We start from the raw sequence: 22,500 nt of genomic DNA, 5'->3' as shown, positions 1-22,500 counted from the left end.
GGTCTTTCATATGAAATTGGTCTCTGAAATTGGTCTCTCTTAAACCAGCATTACAATATAGCTATGTAAGTGGCATCTATAAATCCCTCATGGACAGGTTACATTTTTAAAAAAGCATGTAGGCAAAGATGAATCTCATTTTAAAACATTTTGCAGTTTCCTGGACATATTTGAATTGGGACCTGGGAAAAAATTGTCAGATAGTGTTTATGGGTACTCTCTGCCATACCTTATCTCTTGCTTGTCAACCACACTTAGTGCTCAGGAATGAGTTAGTGTGTCTGCTGACATTTTTATGGAATGAGTTAGCATGTCTGCTGACATTTTTGTGACCACTAACAGTCACCTGGAAACTCAATTCTAAAAAAGTTCATAAATTTTATATATTTTTTACTGGACCATTATTATTTGGATAAGGCTTTTTTAATCTTTTTTTTTTAGAATATGTCCATCTGTGAGTGTCGTACAATTACCTCTAGCCCATGCAGAGGGGATTCAACACCAATATTTCATTGATCATATTGTTCAATGTCTGCATGTGTATAAATATGCATATATGTGGGTATTATATGAAACATTATGTATAACAAAAATGTAAAATATAATACAGAGTATCTAGTGTGTGTTCTGATGACCACTGTACAGAAAATTCTCATTCAAAATTAACTACAAAATCTTGCTGGATATCTGAAAAAGATTTCTGTTCATATCCCTGTACATGTAAGAAACCCTAAGTACATACACAAATTAAAAAGAGGGTAATGATCCCTTTGCACTTTCAGTAGCTTACGAGTCCTTTTTCTACATTCTAGTTTCCAATGACTTAAAAAAAGAAAAGAAAAGAAAAGATAAAAGAAAGAAAAAAAAAACTATGCTTTGTTGGTCCACAACCTTGGCTTGATATACATAAGTACAGTGATAAATATTAAGTACTTTCTGTCAGCACAAATTCCTAAAGCTTGTAAGTACTTTTGAATTTTAGTTTATTATAAATAAAATGTGTAAGTATCAGAAGCATGAACAAAATTTAAATCTGTGAATGTGATAAGTGGGTCAAGTTTCTATAACAAAAGGTAACAATGTCAATTACGACAATGTCACTTAATACAAAAATAAGAATGAATGATATGACTACTACCATCTCAATCTCTATCATCATCAATTCTTGATTACAGCAGGTAATTTTATGATGAAATTATGATTCAGTACCAACCAAATGAGGAAATAAAGTAAATATCACAAAACAACATCTTCATCAATAAAATCTATGAAATCCAACTCTTGCCAAGATAATCCTCACTAAATCTCATTGTTTCGGAGTTAATAAGTTAACTTATCTTTCAATTAATTCTTTACATGGAAAGTTATCATTAACATTTTTAAAACAAAAAACATAGACAGTTAATTCATTTTAAATACATGTATCCAATGTATTACAAATCCATTTCTACATGTACCGGAATTTCTTGACACAATCATTGCCAAGGTCAACAATTATCACATAACCATCCTGAGTCGTGGCTAATCCTGATGGCCGTTTTAATTTTGCTTCTCTAGAGTCTATTGTAAATATTAAAGTTCCAAGAATGTAGTCAAATACCTGGATGCAGGAGTTATTTCGCTCTTGTCTGGTGGCAAGCAATAAGCCCTTAGGGTCAAGGAAGAGGCCACCATAAGTCCCCTTTGGTCCTTTACCTGAAAGTGAATTTTAGATGTGAAGTCTTCATTCATTATACATTGAATTGAGGTCTAAAGTAGTCAAAGCAAGCTTTCTGCAAATCTTTCTCTTTTCTATATATCTGCACTGGAAAAAACTCATGAACATAGAAACACAGATACATAAAAACAAGAAAAGAAGAAAAAAATAAAATCATAAAATACCAATACCAATACCAATAACAATAACAAAATAACAATATTGATAACAATAACAATAATTAATCAATGCTGAGTAGTATGATGCCATACAGTCCCAACAATCCCTTTTCCACATTCCAAGAGGGGTAACCACCCCCTCAACAGGTCCAGGGAAATGATACTCAACTGCTAAATGGCAGTCCCATCATCATCATTGGGGAGCTAACACCGGTGGGGTGCATAACCGCATCCATCCTTTGTTTTCATCTATGAGGGTCGTTCATAGAGAGCTACAAGGCAATGACTAAACTTAGCTCAAGCTCTTCACAACAAGTTTGTTCAATCTGCCCAAGCCATGACTTCCTAGGTCGTCCCACAGGCCTCCTCCATCCAGGGTTATTTTGCATAGAGGCAACCTAGTGGGCAGCTGCCCATATAGCCTAAGTTGGTGATCACAAACTGTGCAAGTAACCAGTCCTGTGCCAGTCACACAGTGTAACTATTGGTTGGACATGTGGTCCCTCCAATTGTATCCCATGATCCGGCACAAGGATCTATTACAAAAAGTATCAAGACGAAGTTCTAAGGCGCAGTATATTGTACAGATTTCACTATTATATAATAAAACTGTTATTATCAGACCCTTGAAAACATGCAGCTTGGTCCTTCTGCACAGTTAACGGCATCTCCAAATACTTTCATCAGAGAGTTCATGCTGACTTCTTGGTCAGACAGCCAAGAGTTGTGAACTACACTACCAAAGTATGTAAAGCTCTCTGACTCCAATGTCCTCACCGCAAGAACCAAACAGGTTCTCCTAGCAGGTCCCCAAAATCCTGGATCCTGGTCTTGGTCCAAGAGACCTCTAGACCCAGGGGCTTTGCTTCATTGCTAAATGCATCTAGAGCCTTTACTAGAGTTTCCAGGGACTCAAATGGAATAGCAACAACATCAGCAAAATCAAGGTCAGTAACCTTGACACTGGTCAGAGTTGCTCCACAGCGACTTTGGACAGTAGCTCTGCCCAGTTTCCAGGTTATGCAAGCGTTGAAAAGCGTTGGTTCAAGGACACAGCCTTGCCTCACTACTGAACTAACAGGAGAGAAGCTTGAGAGGCCCCTGCCCCCTCTACATTTTACTTGCTATGAATCCAATAACAATTGTAGGAATACCGCTCATTTCAGGATCTTCCAGAGTAAATGCCGATGGACCATATCAAACACCTTCTTAAGCCACTATTGCCAGTATATTTTGAAGCTGAAAATAAAAGTTTCTGGGCAGCTACAAAATCAGTGCGCGAGCCCCGATACAGTGTCACACTGGCAGGACGCCCGACAATTTTTTTTTCGGGAGTCTCATATGTGGGACACCCATCGTACATGGGTTAAGGTCGAAGTAAGCAGTGAGAAGCCCATGCCTGAACTCAGGATGGCACTCTACAATGACACAAAGTACCAGCCTATTGAGGTCTTGTCAGGAGTGAATCCACATTGCTCTGGCCTCTGGTGCCTCAGCAGATGGTCTCTGAAGGATGTGAGCAAGAACCTTGCCTGGTATACTGAGCAGTGTAATGCCTCTGTGATTGCTACAGTCCCACTGATCCCCTTTCCTCTTCTAAAGAGGGATGACCACACCCCTCAACAGGTCAGGGGGAAAGGTACCAGACTGCCAGATGGCATCCAGGACAGTATGAAAACCCTGTGCTATAAGTTCACCACCAGCTGGAATGCCGCAGATACCAGCTGCTTTGCCACTCTTCAGTTTGGAGATCACCCCTTAACTACAGTTAGGGAGGGTGGATCCTTGCTGAAGAGTGGGTCTGGCAAAGGAATCTCAACGCTATCTGCATCCAAATTAACTGTTCATGGGTCAACCTGGTACAACTGCTCAAAATACTTAGCCCAATGCTCCTGCAACCCCAACAGGATCTGAGACAATCTGACCACTTACTGTATGGATTCCAGTTGCCTGTGAGGAAAACTTTGTATACAGAATGAAGGTCATTTACTAAAAAATAGCTTTCAACCTCCCCTGCAAGACTCCTAAGAAACTGTTCTTGTACCTTTCTCAGTAGTAACCAAGTCAATGCAAATCCAGATCCCCTGTCAGATGAGCTACACAACAACCTTCTGTAGTTTCCAGTGTCTCCTGTGAACTGAAATTCTGTCTTGCTCTTGGGCATTCACCAATTGATTCTTGAGCTGCATCAAGTGTTTCATGCTTCAAGGTACATAAAAGTACAGGGGTCCGTCAGGTTGTCAAACATTGCGAAATGACCAGATATTGCCTCGGCAAACCCCAAGGTACACTCCCCCATCCTCAAACTATCCATATGAAACACCATAGGATGGTCATTGGAATGATATGGAATTCTGAAGTGGACTTGGAGGGTAGCCACAACCACAGAACTCAGCACTGCTATACAATCTGCAGTTCTGGAGGATCCTCCAATGAGAATGTGGTCAATATCCTTAGCTGCATTACCCACATTGCTGTACCACGTCCAACAAAGTAGGTCGGAGTGTTGGTACCAAGAGCCAGAAATCCTCAATTTCTAGAAAAAAGGAGGCTATTCTCACTGCCGGCATCAGTTCTCAAACCAAGGGGTGTGACAGACTTTTATTAGCCAGCTCGATCACAGCCAGTTACTGCACTGAAGTCACCCAGAATAATACAAATATCTCGCCAAGGACAACTGTCCATCATAGATGCAACTTTGGAGTAAAACCTCTCTTTCACGCCGAGTTTACAAACATCAGTAGAAGGGTACACAGCAATAAGAAAAATGAAGCCAAAAGTAAACTTCAGTCTCAATACCAATATATGCTCACTGACTGCAGTAACCAATTCCATTGGGTTCATTACCAGTCTGTAGCAGTTCAACACGCATAAATTTTTCTGCCCTGTTGAAACATATCCACCCAGCCAATTATTGTACTAAATCAAGTTCTAAATTTCCCATAGCCATGATCTATTTAACACTGTCTTTCTAATAAAAACTGATGGACAAAACTTTTTAGTCATTAACCCACTCACGCCAGGTACATTTTGTAACCAAAATAAAAAAAATCCCGGGTGGCTACAAAATCGGCAGGCGGAGCTTCCCCGGAGTCTGTCTGCCCGCCGGCCGCGCACCGCTGCTGCGTCAGAATGCAGCCCCAATACAGCGTCACACTGGCGGGACGCCCAGCAATGTTTATTTTTTCGGGTGTCTCATATATGACACCCTGCATGATTGGGTTAACTTTATAAAGTTTTATTTTAACATTTGATATTCTATCTGCCCTGCCCTGCCTTGCAAAAAGGAGTATGTATCTTTTTTCAGTTTTGCCCTACAATGTAGAGTTTTTTCACAATCGGGGAGGTTAGCTCCCCATCCCCCAAAAAGCTACTTCCCTAGATAACACATATGCCTTCAGTTTTTCCTCCCTACAGCTTAGAAATTGCCTCTCTAACCTCAGTCAGGGTATGAGGTCCTTTCCTGATGGTTGAATTTCTCATAGGGACTGTGACACCTCATGTCCAAACAACTGGAGGGTCTCCCTGACACAGCTGCTGAATATAATCAGACCAATATTCACAAATTCCAACATGGTCTGAGATGATCTGTCCATCCACACTGCAGTTATCTGTGAGGGGGGCTTGGAGTTGTTTTCTCAGGGTTTAGTAGACAGGACAAAGGTCATCTATCAAGATCTATCTTTGACTACCTCAGCAAGATTCCTGATGTACTGTTTTTGTCCCTCCTCTACACAGTCTGACTCCTATGCACCAAGAAACAGTTAAGTCCCAACTTCCATTCAGTCAAGCCACACGACATGCATTTGTAGCCTTCAGTGTCTCCTGCACGATAAAAATCTGCCTTGATCTAAGGCATTTGGCAACGGACTCCTAAACTGCATCAAATGTTTCATACTCAAAGGGAAACCACAAAGCTATTGGGTCCGTTTTGAGTACCGTGAATCGATCAGAGATAGTTGCAGTTAATCTTCAGACATACTCCTCCCTTAACCCATTCACGACGGGTGTCCAACATATGAGACACCCGAAAAAATTAACATTGCCGGGCATCCCGCCAGTGCGACGCTATATTGGGGCTCACACTCCGATGCAGCAATGGGCTGCGTGCGGACAGACTCCGGGGACGCTCCACCTGCCGATTTTGTAGCCGCCTGGAATCTTATTTTTGGCTTCAAAATATACCAGCGTTAATGGATTAATCTTTCCAAGAGAAACACTCAGAGGTGGACATTGGAGAGACAGGAGGTTTTGTAGTGGACCTGCAGGGTAAGTACAACCTGTCTATAGTCAGTATCACAGAGCTTAGCACTTTGGTAAACCTGCAGTTCTGGAGGATCTTCCAGCAAATGCTAACAAGAATGTGGTCTATCTCCTTGGCCACAGTACCTATATCACTATACCATGTCCAGCAATGTGGAATGGAATGTTGATAACAAGTGCCAGAAACCCTCAATCTCTGGGAACTAGCAAAGTTTTGGAGGAAGCTAATCTTGTTGCTGATATTGGCTCCCACAATGGGGACTTACAGACATCTTGTAGCCAGCTGAACCACAAACAGCTCTCCCAGGATAATGCAAATGTCTGCCAGAGATATGTGTTTGACATAGAATGCCTCTTTCACATTGAGTTTATAAACATTGATAGGAGTGTACACAGCAATACAAGACAAACAAGCCAAAAGCATACTTCAGACTTGGTGCTTTAATACACTCATCAACAAGAGTAACCTCCACTACCAAAGGTTGGAGTTTTTTTGAGATGGCTAGGGCTATCCCCTGGAGATAGTAACCATTGCTTCAGCCCAACCAGTAGGAGGTGCCCACTCAAACTGATTATGCCACTACCAGGTCTTCTCATCTCTGAGAAAGGAGCAATCTCTACTCTCAATCAATTTAGTTCCTTCGACATCAGGGGTAATCAATCAAACTCCTACTCGAACAGCCTGCCTGAAGATAAACCTCAGACAGTCAATCCAGGTGGACACCACCACTGCCAATGAGGGAGGCAGAAAGCCATGGGGTTCCGTTGGCCTTTGCCTAATATGCCTTACACTGGGTTGGCAACTGCTGGGACCTTGGGAGCAAGCTCTCTCAATGGGACCCACAGCTCACCTCATTTGCTGAAAAGGAGGGGTAGTACCCCTCCCACCAGCATCACCATTTTTAGAACATGTTGCGAGTGGTATTAATATTATCATTATAATTATTAACAGTACCAGTAAATAGCAAATACTGGTTACAAAGCAAAATAAATGTGCTAGACAAAAAAAAAAGGCAAGCTAAGTCATTAGACCCAGGTGTTGTAGATCTTGCCATGAAAAAATTTAGCTAAGGTAAAAAAAATAGCTGAGGGGTGAGTGACGGGAGCATATCATCCGTATGAATGACGAGTGGCAGGATATCTCATCAGTACATTTAGGTTTTTGATTTATCAGTACATTTAGGTTTTTGTGCTAGACATCTAAGGTCATACAGCACTATGATAAAGTATTATGGTGAAAAGGGTAAAAATGAGTCAGCAATTAGGGACACCACCACTGCCAATGAGGGAGGCAGAAAGCCATGGGGTTCCGTTGGCCTTTGCCTAATATGCCTTACACTGGGTTGGCGACTGCTGGGACCTTGGGAGCAAGCTCTCTCAATGGGACCCACAGCTCACCTCATTTGCTGAAAGGGAGGGGTAGTACCCCTCCCACCAGCATCACCATTTTTAGAACATGTTGCAAGTGGTAATAATATTACCACCCCCATCATCATTATAATTATTAACAGTACCAGTAAATAGCAAATACTGGTTACAAAGCAAAATAAATGTGCTAGACAAAAAAAAAAAGGCAAGCTAAGTCATTGGACCCAGGTGTTGTAGATCTTGCCATGAAAAAATATAGCTAAGGAAAAAAAAAAAAATAGCCGAGGGGTGAGTGACGGGAGCATATCATCCGTATGAATGACGAGTGGCAGGATATCTCATCAGTACATTTAGGTTTTTGATTTATCAGCACATTTAGGTTTTTGTGCTAGACATCTAAGGTTATACAGCACTATGATAAAGTATTATGGTGAAAAGGGTAAAAATGAGTCAGCAATTAGGGTAAAATGCATTTGATGTCAAAGGTTGTAGTGTTATAGGATAGTACAACAGGGAAAAGGGTAAAGAGGGGGTACAAATGAAGTAAATCAGAGATTAGTATTGAAAAGGGTTAAGGGCATAGGGCAATTGGATGAAATGGAGTATATCTGTAGCTGGGGAAGCAATAAGAATACTGTTTGAGGAAAACTGGTAAAAGAGCTATTATGAAAAAAAATCAATGGGTAATACAGGTATAGACAGCTCTTGGAGAAGTATCAGGAAAAAAATCTGGGGAATGAGATAAGTGGATTTGGGAAGGAGGTCAAGTATCAGGAAGAATGTCAGGAGAGGAAGGATCTGGAGAAGGACACTGTTGTGACAGAAGGGATTCACATGAGCATCCAGGTGGGAGAAGTTAGAATTATGGGGAATGAAGAGGGAATGGTGCACATGGAGAAGGAACGGATGGAGTGTATTGGGAAAGAGTGGAAGGGGGAACATGAGGGGGAGGAGGATAGATATCGCCAAATACTTCAAATGTAGAGGGAATAGGAATAGAGGGATTTGAGGAAAGATGACTCATCTATTGTCTAGGAATTTTGGGATGTCCTCAAGAGTTTCTGAAGGGGAGTTGAGTGGGGAGGTCTGAGAAATAAAAGTTCTCTTGTGAGAAGAGGAGATTGATGTTCAAGGAGCAGAGGAAGAGAAAGGTGTAGAAGATGAAGTAAAATGTTTAGGTTGTCTGATACAACAGGTGCAAAGGTGGGGTAGACATCGAAGAAGTAGTAGAGACTGGTAGAGACTGGCTTATTTGGATTTAGACAAGAAAAGGAATTTGAAATGGGGAGAGGGGGAGTAGAGGTAAGATGGTTCAGGGTAGAGGGAAGAGGTACTAGGGAAGATGCTCAGACATCTTGAGAAGATGGGAGGGGAGCAGACGAACGGACAATTTTGAAATAGGTAGATAGAAAATACTTGTTATTGTGCTTCCTGTCTAGCCTTATGTAGAGCAGGGCCTAGTTTGAAGCTGAGAACTGTTACCTCACATTTGAGCTTATAGGCAGGGCAGCTCCTATAAAATACATTATGGGAGCCACCATAATTGCAGAGCAATTGGAGAACGCCAACATTTCATTGACAAGGTATAGGTCAATATGATCGGACAGGGAAGGACACTCTACCAATATAAACTCCATGGGGTAAGTCATGTTAATCTTGGGAATGTTGGTGTAGGACTTGCTTTGGCCACTGGGAGGAATAGTGTAGCACTGTACTGCCACTGCATTATAATCAATAAGGCAGGCAAGTAGGTCATTTTCACGGTTTGACCAGTTCTTGTCGTAAATAGAACAATCAGTCGGGGAGACCAGCAGTTCCAGTACAAATATTAAGAGAGGAGTGAAGTTCGGCAGGAATAGGTTTGCCAGCTATCACAAAGTGTGAACTATCAGAGTGATTGCAAAAGGAAACTTGCTAGATGAGATGGATACTGTCAGAGAGGAATCACAAAGAACTGATCCCACCTAGCTGGGCTAAAAAAAGAACTCAAAAGGTTAATGGAGGTGGAAATGATAGAAGAACAAGGGCAGGAGAAAGATGGGGTGGTGTGGAGTGGAGTGAGGTAGTACTGTGGGGAGGGGGTCAAAACAGAGGATGAATAGTACTAAGGGAAGAGGGGGTAGACAATGAAGAAGACTATGCAGCAGGAAATGGAGTGGAAAATGTTGGGAGAGAGGATGGGGTGCATAATGAAGCTTGAGTAATGACAAGTGTGGGTGGTTCGGAATGGATTAAGTTCAAAGTAAATGTTGAGGAGGAGGTATTAGTATCTGTCGTCGGAGTCATGGTCAAAGGAGATGCAGGGGTTGGGAAACCACAGACATCAAATTTTGATATGCCAGTTGATGAAGGGGCAAGCCTTAACCCATTAACACTGTTATATTTTGAAGCCAAAAATAAAAGATTCCGGACGGCTACAAAATCGGCGGGCGGAGCTTCCCCAGAGTTTGTCTGCCTGCGGGCGGGCGGACAGATTCTGGGGAAGCTCCGCCCGCCGGACACCCAGCAATGTTTATTTTTCCAGGTTCTCATATATGGGACACCCGTCATAAATGGGTTAATATGTTATATATACATATACTAAAATTTACATCAAGTTTCATATCATTTGGATAAAAAACAATGAAGTAATTAAAATGCAACACTCTCTCTCTCTGACTCTCTGGTGGTGACTGCCAGCATTGTCTCAGTGTTGATACAGTATGCACAGTTGCCAGCAAGCTTTTACCAAAGTACCAAAAGAAATTGAACAAAATTGTGAAAAACAACTTTGACAAGTATATTAGCACGAAAACAATACAACAGCATTCAGAGGGGGAGCAGGGGTGGTCAGAGATTTAGTCATAACTCCTTTATTTTTAGATCTTTAGCAGAAATACTACATCATGGGATTGCCAATCTATTAGATTACGGGAGATTTTTTCTCAATTGTTCAAGTATTTCTGAAGATATTTGTCGAAAATTCAGTGGATGGCCTCCTTGATGCCGTTAATAAAGACAAAACATATTCATTATTGACCATGATGAGCCTGTGGGGAAAAGAAACCATCTAACCCTCAGGGTCCCCAAAAAGGGTAAGGGCAGGGGAATTAACCAAAGGAATACTGTACCCATAGCTCCCGGAGGCTGTTCATGAATGACACAATGAAAGCCTTTCATCATTAGATCATGACTCTTACATCTCAGGAAGTGGACAAAAGGGGATGAAGAAGAGAGGGAAAAAGAGGGGGAAAAGAAAAGACCATGCAAAATAAGGCAAGGGCTGAGGCCCAAAGTAGAGGGTGATTCCCTACCTTGGGCCTTAATCTCCATCCCCTAAATCATAGCATATAATAATCATAATAACCAATATCCTAATACTAATACAAAAAAGAATAACAATAATACAATTTCTAATCAATCACAGTAATCATAATAATAATTATCAAAACTATATTAATCATTACAATCATAAATTTGCTAAAACAATAATAATAAGAACAATGACAAAAATAATCATAATAATAATCTGAAACACAAATATCTGACTATGCTCATTTCTATTTTGTCTAAGAGATCCTAATACCTATAATCAAGATATTTGTCAAATAAATCTTATTTACTTATTTATCTTACAAAAGTATTACCAAATAAGTGTTTTTATCAACTCTAAAGGGAATATCACATGTCTAAAAATCTTGTTCATTGGTGACTGGACATCATAGTTCTAGGCTTATGTTCCTTTCCTCTGCATATGCTATTCCACATATTAGTAAAGAGAAAAGCTAGATAATTTGCTTTCACAGATGCTAAGATTTGTGCAAAAGATATTTCAGGAAAAAAAGAAAGGTAGAAGGAAAAAAATATAAAGAGAAATGACTGAGCACCATTATTCTCAGAGGAATTCCATGAAACCATTCTGCACTACTGAAGCCTCTAAGTAGCAAGTACAGCATGCCACACCAAGAATGGGTCTTGTGAAGAGTATACATGTGATACAGTTATCACCTTAGTCCAATCACAGTACATAGCCTTTCTATTATACATATCTACATCATGATAGCTGGTATTCTCCAGGACTTTAGGTCAATAAACAGTACTAACATCTCTTGATCAAATATGTATGTACATTAGCAATAAACCAAAATTTTATTGGTGTATATATGCACCATCGGCATGTGGCTCACATCCTAGAGTTCGGCCTTTTGGCCTTTTAGCTGGTAATTAGCTAATTATGTGATTGAACTACTGTAATAAGAATCTATTTCATTTTTTTTTTTTTACCTTTTTGATATGAGTTCCCATAAAAAAAGGATCTTAAGATTATAATGGTTCCACAGGAAGTTACTGCCCCAGGATAACAAAAGACAGAATAGAGAAATTTCATAAGAAGCCTTCCTGGACCAGTGATCTCTCAAAACTAAATTTCTGAATTGAGGTGTTCATCCATCTTAACATAATTTGTCATAGTGGGCACTAACAAGTTCAGACCAAAATGCAAATGGGGTTATTACAATAGCAAAAGATTTAATAAAATTCAAGCCCACATGATTTCTTATCTCACAAAATAATTGTCCCCAGGAAAAATAATTTTTAGAAGAATAATATTTTCAATAAGCAAATTTTCATGAAACATAAAAAAGGTAATTTTCATAAGAAACATTAGGCCATAAAAAGAGTTTTGAGACATTCTTTTGAATAGTGAACTAGAATACTCAATAACCAGTGATCAGGATTTTAAGCTCAAACAAAAAAAGACAAAATACTAACCTTTCGTTTCAAAAATGGTGCGTACATACTGCCCTTCTGGAGAGAACACTTGTATTCTTGAATCTGCAACAATTACTTCATTCTCTGGTCCAGTACACAATGCAGCTATTGATCCTAATTGGCCTGGTTTGTTTCCTTTAACCCCCCATCTTCTCACTAATTTCCCTCCTGATAGGAAGACAAATATCGAGTTGGCCGCATTATCCGCAACTAGAATCTCTCCATCACAGTTTACAGCAAGGGTTGTTGGTTCTTTTAACTGATCATGGGTAAACTGTGACAGAAGTTGGCCAGAAGAGGTGACTTCTGTGATAGTCTTTTTTCTCCAGTTGACAAAGGCAAGCGAGCTACTGGGTGTCCTTGTTATACCTGTGACACTTCTTCCTTCTAGGGCATCTCCTACAATATGCTGCACTTCCTTCAACTGCGGACTCAAAACCTTGATTCTAGAATTCCCTGTATCAGCTACATACATATACTCATTATCATCAATGCAGATTCCCACAGGCTGCAGAAACTGGTCTTTCCCAGAGCCACGTGACCCATATACGATATCTGGATTGTGTTCATCTAAGACCTCAACAATGAGAGGGCTCTCTTTTATAGGCCTGCCAAATATCTTCACTGCTACACTATGGTTCCCTCCATTTTCTGGAGTGAAAAAGACAGAATATGTGCCATCTTCATTATCTTCAATCTGGCTGTCAATCAGATCTCCACCTTCTGACTTGACTTCTGATTCTAATGGATCACCTCCAGTTGTTTGACTTTCTCCATCATAGTCCACAGTGTAGACCACCACCTCACTCCTTAGGTGAGTCATAGCTTTCTTAGCTTTCATGAAACACAAGCTTGGGAATGTCTTGCTGGTCATCACCCTACCATAGTCTTCTATGGTAGTCTGGATGTGTTCAAATGCTTCATTATGCTGACTCTCAAAACGAAGAAAGGCATTCTCTCGTGGCTCAACGAGTGTTGAAAGCGAGTCTATTTTTGTATTCAAATGTGCAATCTTTTTAGTTATATTCCGGACTTCAACCTGGTACTGTAGGCCTTCACATTCTTGCTGGACTTTGCGTCTTTCACTTTCAATAATGTCAAGTTGGTCCTGAAAGAAAAAAAAAAATTATTTGCATGCAAAATTCTTTAGACCCAATAATACTTTTCTGGCCCATTAAGAACTGAAATTAAACACACAAAAGATAAGGCATGATAGCCTAACTAGAAATATAAGCTAAGTTTATTCACTGCTACCATGCATCCAAATCCTAGTTAGAAACCTATCCCCCTCATGAGCTCCACTATCACAAGATGCTTCAGAATGTAAACACAATGCTGCTTACATGCCTCACAGATTTACTGTGATATGTATTCTACCCTACTCCACTGAGTGTTTCTGGTTTCATCAACTTCTAGGTTTTCCTTTTTCACAACTTATTTTTTATGGAATTGCTGTATGTCTTTTCTTATTCTTCATCTCTACTTTTCTAAAGTAGAATGAGTTTTGCTCTTTCTTTTTTGGTGTTTTCCTAGTGGTGTGTTCTTGCACTCCCCTTTCCCACTCCTTCTCTACCTGTCTTGTTCTCTTCTAGCTCCCTACAAGAGGTACTAACACCTCTTCTATATAGTGTAGTTGAATTACAGGTGGCGTTAGTGATACCCGGTCTGGCTGTTCTCTTTATTTCTAAGAGTTACAACACATACACAAGAATAACGATAAACGAAGAACGGTGCTATGTGGAACTCCAGCTAGAGGTCCAGGAGCGGCAGCTCAGGTCAGGAGCGATCAGCCTGCCAAGGGGCCGGCTTGCCAAAGGTGTGAGCTGAGTGAGTGAGTGAGGGAGGCCCACGCCCTGCTAGGGCAGGTGACCATCAGAGAGTGAGTGAGAATGAGGGTCAGCTTGGATGACCTTATATACCCCTTGGCGGCATGACTTCTGGGTTCAGCAAGGGCAGGCAGGGAGCGTGGGTTACCAGCGTGGCACGTTGCCACATGGTGACCATGCGGCCCAGTAGTTATGAATGCCCGTGGTCTGTGAGATTGCATGTATTGCACCGCTTTATATCGCTCGAACACCCCATAGCCTCGTCATCGTGGCGTCATCTGAATTCTTCAAGGGTGACCTATCATAATACCCCATCTGCTGGTCATCACGTCGCGTTCCTGCCCTAGGTTATCCTCGTGGATCTCCTTGTTGTGAACCTCTTCATCTTGGTCCCTGGTGCATCCATCCATCATCGACATCCACACGTCCTTGAAGGTTTCTTCTGGGTCCTCCTTGACTTCGGTCCGTCCAGTTTTCCTCGTAGTCCTCATCCAGGTGGTACTTGGCAGCATCGTCGTCCACACGTCCTCGCAGATTCGTCCAGGTCCTTCTCAGCTGCAGCTCATACCGACGTCCTCGTAGCCTGCACGTCTAGGTCGACAGCCTCCTGAGCGTCCTTTCATCTGAGGGCAGCTTACTCCTGGGCTGGGGAGCTCCTGGAGTTTCACCGATCTACAGGCATCCAGGCAGGCGGCTTTTCATAGCATCATGGGGCCTGCTCTGACAAGTTCCTGGTTCTTCACTGGATCTACAGAAGTACTGACAGGCAGCGCTCATCCACTTGATCTGGGCGGCTTAATACCTGCAATTTCGCGTCCTCGTCCTTTGGCCTGTGGCGATCTTCTGGCGATGTTCGTCTCACGGCATTGCAAGGTGATCATGCTGCAGTTAGATCTCCTTTGAGGCCGCGTCGGATATACCCTTCCATTATATACATTATGAACCAGTTCATACATGTAAGGGCCAAGATAATAAGAGAAAAAGAAAAAACAACAGAGAGGGAGGGATGTTAATTAAGTGCTGTTAGCCGTTATTTTTATGCTAATTCGCAGTTTTTAAATGTGGGTTATTTTTATGCTAATTTGCAGTTTTTAAAGTGGTTATTCCATTTTTTCGTCTTTTTTTTTTTACTTTTGTATTTTTCAGAAAGAAAAATAAATGAGGGAGAGGGGAGTAGCAGTTCTCACAAACTTGCTTGAGCTACTAACCATCTCAGATAGACATGAGAATAGACAAGGAAAATGACATCGGCATCCGCAAGGATAACTTGAACCGTCTGTCATTTCATAGAGAAGAAAAAATATGTATTGTGCATTTTCACTAATCACGATCAGCAACGTCACAGTAGATATGAATGCCCGTAGTCTGTGAGATTGCATGTATTGCACCCCTTTATACTCCCTTCTTACTTAGAATCCTGGGGTAGCTGTGGGTGAGTGTCTCTCTCATTTTTAATATTTCACTGTCTCCTTCCATATCTTTATTGATTGTTTCCTCTAATGTATTAGGATATGCTCAGTCACATGATTTTCCACACATATCCAAGGATTTGCAGTTTTCAGATGAGCAACTGCTGCAGTGGCTGTCCCTTGTACTTTAATTGGTCTACAACTGACTAGCAGGAGCAAACAATGCAAACAGCATGTAGCTCTACCACTACAGGTTTTTCTCCTCTTGCTGTGTAGTTTGTGCCTTACCAATTCTTTTGTTAGACAGGCCCAAACCTACTCCATGTAAATGCAGCCTTCTACAAACTAGTTGGGTGTGTCAAGCTCCTACTTTTGCCATACCAAATAATACAATCCTTTACCATTCCCACATTAGGTAGACTAGCCCACAGCAATTCCAAGCCATTGCTAATAATTCCACATCAATTCAATGCCATTGCTAATAACTCTAAGTCACTCTGTTGTGACATACCCCTACTCTTGGTAGCAACATTCTAAACTACTTCTTGCACTGGTGACTCAAAGTCATGATACCCATGATTGGCAGATACACCTACTCTGATACAGTTCCCTCTGAGCCATAATTTAATAAACAGGGTTCTTTCAGGTATAAGCTAATGAATATTTAAGACCTTTTTAAGAGACCAACTACTTTCTAAGACCTGGAGCCACTTGTCACTAAATACACATTTCTCCATACTGTGTGGGTCTACTTGTTGCGACAGTGACCAAGATAAAAAAAATTCAACCCAATAAGATTTTTACACACCCTCTTGGATAGATTGTGCGCAGAATGATTATTCTGCACATTGCCCATAAGTAGACGGTTGCGTCAATCAGCAAAGATCAAGGTCTATGTTGCTGACCTATGATTGCACAAAGATATGCCTTGGGCAAATTTAATATATTTCAAGACCTGCGACAGAAAAAGCTATATTTTTTGAGACATTAAGGCCTAAAATTTCCCCCCAAAATTGAAGATACTTCAAGACTTTTTAAGAATGTGCCTGAACCCAGATAAATCTCAGTGCTGCTTTGAGCCTCCCATTGGACTCACTACCACAGGGGTTTGGTGAGGTGTCTAATATCCATGTTTCCCAGCCTTTAAAAACACCAAATTGAGCAACACAGGCACCAATGCCATGCAAAGAATATTTTTTTCTGCTTTACTTTAGTTGCAAAAAACAATATGGTAAGGTTTACTCTGATGAAATATGATTGATACCAAACTAAAATAGGTGAGCTCCTTTTTTCTTTTTTTTTTATATTAACATGAAATATATAGGCTAATCTTAACAACCCCTTGATGCCAGGTGGCATGTACATACCTGTCTTGGCTGTTGTAGACCAAGTAGCAGGTAGCATAACATAACCATTCCTGCTCTGTTGGCTCATTGGACTGAGCTTGTTTTTCTCCACTAGTTTCTATGGTGAAAATTTTAGGTGAGAGCACCTATAGTGAAGGTAAACCCTTTTTGTATGATATCTAAATATATGCTTTTAGGTGCCTAATGTTGTCCACAAACTACAAAATGAGCCGGGCACAAACAGGGGAAACTGTTGGATGTGTTAATGGTCAACAGCCAAATTTTTAACCTGGTGTTAATGGGATAAGGAAACCACCCCTTTAAATGCCTACCTTGCACTACCCATTTCATCATAAAAAAAAAATTAGTTCAAGATAGCTTGTGGATTGTTTTTGCATAATATAGAGAATATAAAAGTGCTTTGTCTCATATATCATATTAGCCTTGCCCCCCTTTGAGGGTGCAGTAGCCCCACCCATCTATTTTTCTTCTTCTTTTTATTCTGATCTATCCCCAGAAAATACTTATAGTGTAGCTGACCCCCGCAACCTGCAGCGCAGCATACTTCCCCCAGGTTGGGTCCAGGTCCACAGCCTGTCCTCTCGCCCTCACCATCAGCAGCTTCTCGACGACTCATACCGAGACCTGATTGGTTGACCACGGACACCTTACGGCTCGCCTATTGGACCGCAGGCTCCCCTCGTTCCCGGGTGGCTGGCACAGCTCAGACCCACTTAAGCTCCCGCACCCGGGCCAAGATCAGCACTCACGATCCTCCAGCCGAGCTAGACACAGCAAGCAGCAACAAGGCCTACCCAGGCCTTAGCCGACGGGTGAGCCGCCCCGGCTCTCCCCGGCGATCTCCAGCACACCAGCCATACCTGTGGGCACTCACAGCCCACACCCAAAAGCTCCTTAAAGAGATGATTGACACCAGCCTATGGCGGATACCAATCCATTGCCATAATAGCAGATCTGTCTTCTGCTTATGCTGCATAAATAGAATATTTTCTAATTTTGTTTTTTGGGGGTGCTGCTAGGGGGGAAAGGGATTTATCTGGGCGGAGGAGGTCTGGCAAGGCCCACCTTACCTGAGCCTCCCATTAACACTAGGGGGCTTATGGCCAGGAGTTGGTATAAACCCAAGCCAGTGGGCCATGACCCTGTACCTCTGGGGCCTCCAACTACTCTGAGCTCCCCCTCATTTTAACCTGGGACCACAAGGTACCGAATTTCCATGGGTGGCCATGAGGAGGCACTGCGATGATAAGAGAGGCTCATGGCAGAGCTGCTCTCTCTTAACTGGCAGGGGAGGCTTATGTAGAGCTGCTCCCTTTTTCGCACTAGGCTGGCCAGCAGCGGCAGCTGTAAGCGAGAAGATATGCAAGCACTTATCACTACCTAGGCTACCACACCATCGCTTCACATCACCCTGAGCATGAAGCACCCACCCAGTTGGTTTAACTCCAGACTAAGACTACACATAAGAACAAGTTTTTATTTCAGAGCAGATATTACTGTCATCTTCTACATAAAATAATTGATATCTTGCTTATATCTCCGAAGTTCAAAGATCCCATTTTTCGGTGGCCTTCATATCAAAGTGCTCTTTACAGCAGAAATTACCTATTTCAAATCAAATTAAATTTGCTGATGTTGGAATGTACCAATGGTTACAGTGAAGTCAAAACAAAATATTTCAAATATTATATATAAAGTCATTTTCAAACATTAGTGATTCATACTTGGTACACATATAGATCCCTTCCTAAGCTACAACATATTACCAGGGAGTCTTAATGGAAGGCACAATTCATGTGTAAAAGTACACAAGACTTTTTTTTTTTTTTTAGAAAGATTTCACAAAATATCTGATGACAAATAACTGTGATCTAATTATAATTGGTATACAAGTGTTTTTTGAAAATTCACAGACTCAAATCTATGCGCAATGTCTTTATCATATGCCGTATGTAAGATTGCAACAAACAAAAGTCCACACAAGTGTACCGGCCGCATATTAGCTGCATATCTCTGTTGGCGGTTCTCGCGTACGCCAGCTACCCAAGAAATGACTCGAGCTACAAAATCGGCAGGCAGACTCTGCCTGCCCGCCAGCCGCGGCCTGCTGCTGCGTCGGAGCGCAAGCCCTGATACAGCGTCACACTGGCGGGACGCCCCGCAATATTTATTTTTTCGGGTGTCTCATATGTGGGACACCCGTCATTAGTGGGTTAAATCCCAGTTATGATTAGCTCTCGGGTGGCGTACACAAGACCCACCAAGTGGGGAGGTACACTACTAATATGTGCCTGGCTACACTTGTGTGGGCTTTCACTTGTTACAATCTTGCATACGGCACATAGATATGAGTTCATGAATATTCAAAAACACTTTTATACCATTAACAAAAAAAAAATTACATCACAGTGATTTAAGACAAAATATTTAGTGAAATTTATCTAAAAAAATCAAGTTTTGAGTACTTTCACACATGAAATATGCCTTCCACTGAGACTCCTGGGTAATGTTTGAAAATAGCTGTATAAACAATGATTAAAATATTTCCCTTAGACTATCCTCAACAGTCAGTACTTACCAGCATTGGTAAATTTGATTTGGTTTGAAATTGGTCATTTTTGCTGCAAAGGGCACTTCAATACAAAAAAGGCACCTAGAAGTTGGATCTTTGAACTACGGAGATGTAAGTACACAGTCATATCCACTCTGAAATAAAAACTAAATGAAATTTTGAGCAATTTTTATCGAGAGTTAAATCAGCTATTGCATCCTTGTGAGTTTCCGTAAAAAATTATTACATGTAGACATTACCAAAGGTCTTAGGTACCATAAATACACAAATATCTAAGCACACCTTGGTGTCTGATGATTTTATGCACTTCTTAGTTAAGATAATGGGTGCAAATGATCGAACACCAAGTCTACACTCGTTTCACGGTGAAAACTGTTACTTTTGTAAATTTTTAAAGAAAACGGTTTGATAGGGATAAATAATATATTTTATTTCTTTACATCTAAAAGTTGATGTAGGCCTACTATATGGTTAAATTTGTGTGTGTGTGTGTGTGTGTGTGTGTTGATATGAATATAATCCTCCTCGAAAATTGACCATCTTCCTGGTGCCACAAACTTGCCATCATGAGCGGAAGCCAGGGTGACAGAAAAGACTCGTCACAAGTGCACAAACCTCTTGGAGAGCAATTTGACTCATTTGGCACTTAGGAGGGGGCTTCAGCATTATTCCCATCGATAAACGAATGTGGAATGTAACATACACCAGCTCCAGGGAGGACACCATTTCCATGCTGCACACTGTATTCCTGGCCTCTGTGACCGGATGAGCAGGTTGTATGACGGGAAATTGAAAATTATGAAAAAATTAGATATATGACACAAATAACCAAATGTTTTTTTTTTTTTTCTTGAACCGAGTTATTTACTACAGAGAGAGCGATGATATGAAGTCTGTACAAGGAAAATAAGCTATTACCATTTAGATAGAGCAAATCAAAAGAAATATGGACATTGGAAAATGGCGATGAAGTTCAAAGAGTTTACACAAAATATCTTTGCAAAGCGGAGGTACATACTCTTGTGACCATTCATGGGTGTTCTTGAGCACCCGGCTAACACGCCACACACTAGGGATGTTGGCCACTTACATAAACCATTGCTCATGTTTTCAGCACTGTGATTTCCGTGATGCAACCAGATACAATGGGTTAATATTTCCCACTAAGTAAAAGAAAATCTTGCAATATCTATCCCACATCTCTCCCTGACACCTACAATAAATATATAAAAGCACCTCAAATATTGCAAAACATTCTTATCTATTTTCTTTCTTTCTTTTATAAAAAGCTTACCTCCTAAAAAAATGTGCAGATATTGTTTTTTCTTTGTTCTTATTATCATACTTTGGATTACCCTCAACATATTTCAATGCTTGGTGGTAACAGCAACTACAGACATGGTATAATGGTCTAACTGCTTAATTCTATATTTGGTGTATGCAGATGCTTGGGTCTCCTAGAAAATAATGTCTTTTTCTAATAATAAATTCTTAGAACACTTTGTGTGTAAAATCAATATATTTGCAATGTAGAATTTGAAGTGATAAGTCTGCATTGTTTTTGTTTTTGTTTTTATAAGTTGGTCATGTCTTATATTCCTAATGAAAATATTGTGTATCCACTGTATTAGCCTAAAAAATTGTGTTTTGATCCTTATATCTTATCCTATTGATCACTCTGGGACCCGATATCCCCCTACAAAGTTATTTTTCCCAGCACAAAAAAATTCTATCAATTAGTTCAAGGCCAAAGGGTGTCAAATATTCCAAGAATGCAAAATCTGCCTGACAGTTTTTAAATGACAGGTTAATAATCAAAATCTATGTGAAAACTATGTTCTGTTCCTTCACTTTGATTCAAGACATTCATTTTCATCATCATGAGAGATGACAAAATTTTATGAGTATCTTCCCTTGACTTTGAAAACCATGTCAAAACTAATCTTTTCATCATAATCTTTCTAAAGAAGCTAGCTGAAAGTGTATTACTACAAAAAAAAATAAAAAAAATAAATAAAGGTATAGTAACCAGACCCAAAAATACCCTAACTATATAGCAGATACTCCTCTTGAAGCCATTAAACTATCAAGAGTAAAAGTAGGAAGGAGATGCATTGGAAACACAAAAGCTTAAAACATAATAATATGGAAAGTTTAGGTAAATCAGGACAAACTATATATTAACTGATACAATTTATATCATAAAATAATCTACGATAAAAATAAATTGACTTACTTGTAAAACTTTCTTTTTCTCATCCCGCATCTTTTTAACACTGCTGATAACAGCATCTCTCCGTTGTTCTATAATATCAATAATGGCCTGGAATGCTCTGTTGACATCTTCAAAGGTGTTGTCAACAGCATGATCCAGCTGGTGCATCTCCGATGTCACTGCATCACTGGCTTCATTTAACTGTTAAGTGTGAATACACTAAACCTTAGACTAAATTCTGAACATATTATCATAAATATCCAATTATTGTTTGGCAAAAAATATCCCATACTAATATATATGACATTTTAGCAAATTCTCAGCTTCTTTTTTCCATATGCTTACATAGAAAAATAAGCAACAGTGACTTCTTTCCCTTTCAGATTATATGGAAAGTGACAACCAAAAATAAGCAATTATCTTTTAATTAATCACTATCTATGCATCTTCCTACATTGAATTTGCATGTGCAAAACAGTAAAAAATCAAGAAGAGAAGGTTTTAATCCACTAACGCCGGTAAGTTATGAAGCCGAAAATAAAAGGGCGGCTACAAAATCGGTGCAAGGGGCTGGCCCAGACTCTGCCCACGCACTGGCCGCGGCCCACTGCTGAGTCGGAGCACGAGCCCGATACAGTGTCACACTGGCCCAGCAATTTTTTTTTTCCAGGTGTCTCATATGTGGGACACCCGTCATAAATGGGTTAACTAATTCATAATCATCATGCCTGTAGGGCCAGGATCTGACTAAGATGGAATTCAGACTGGAGTTGGTAAAACTCAATATCAAGTAAATGTAAAACAATGTAATTAGTTTAATTACAAATAAGTCAGACCTAGAGTAATACATCTTAAC

General features: G+C 40.5%; 1 protein-coding gene across 1 annotated transcript in view; it reads right to left on the bottom strand.

Annotated features, from left to right (window-relative positions):
- Positions 1-22,500, bottom strand: part of LOC113823347 (tripartite motif-containing protein 2) — an 85,039-nt gene that overhangs the window by 1,999 nt on the left and 60,540 nt on the right. Inside the window, exons 5-7 of the mRNA XM_070115424.1 lie at positions 21,666-21,845; positions 12,256-13,363; positions 1-1,695 (exon numbers count right to left, since the gene is read on the bottom strand). The exon at positions 1-1,695 is cut by the window's left edge and continues 1,999 nt beyond it. Of these exons, the coding sequence (XP_069971525.1) occupies positions 1,448-1,695; positions 12,256-13,363; positions 21,666-21,845 (1,536 nt within the window). The 3' untranslated portion in view covers positions 1-1,447. The remainder of the gene's footprint in view (positions 1,696-12,255; positions 13,364-21,665; positions 21,846-22,500) is intronic.

This window comes from Penaeus vannamei, chromosome 37, assembly GCF_042767895.1.
Source record: "Penaeus vannamei isolate JL-2024 chromosome 37, ASM4276789v1, whole genome shotgun sequence".
In the NCBI taxonomy this organism is placed as follows: domain Eukaryota; kingdom Metazoa; phylum Arthropoda; class Malacostraca; order Decapoda; family Penaeidae; genus Penaeus; species Penaeus vannamei.
The sequence above is the reverse complement of the archived record's forward strand: the minus strand, read 5'-3'. Positions and strand labels throughout refer to the sequence as shown.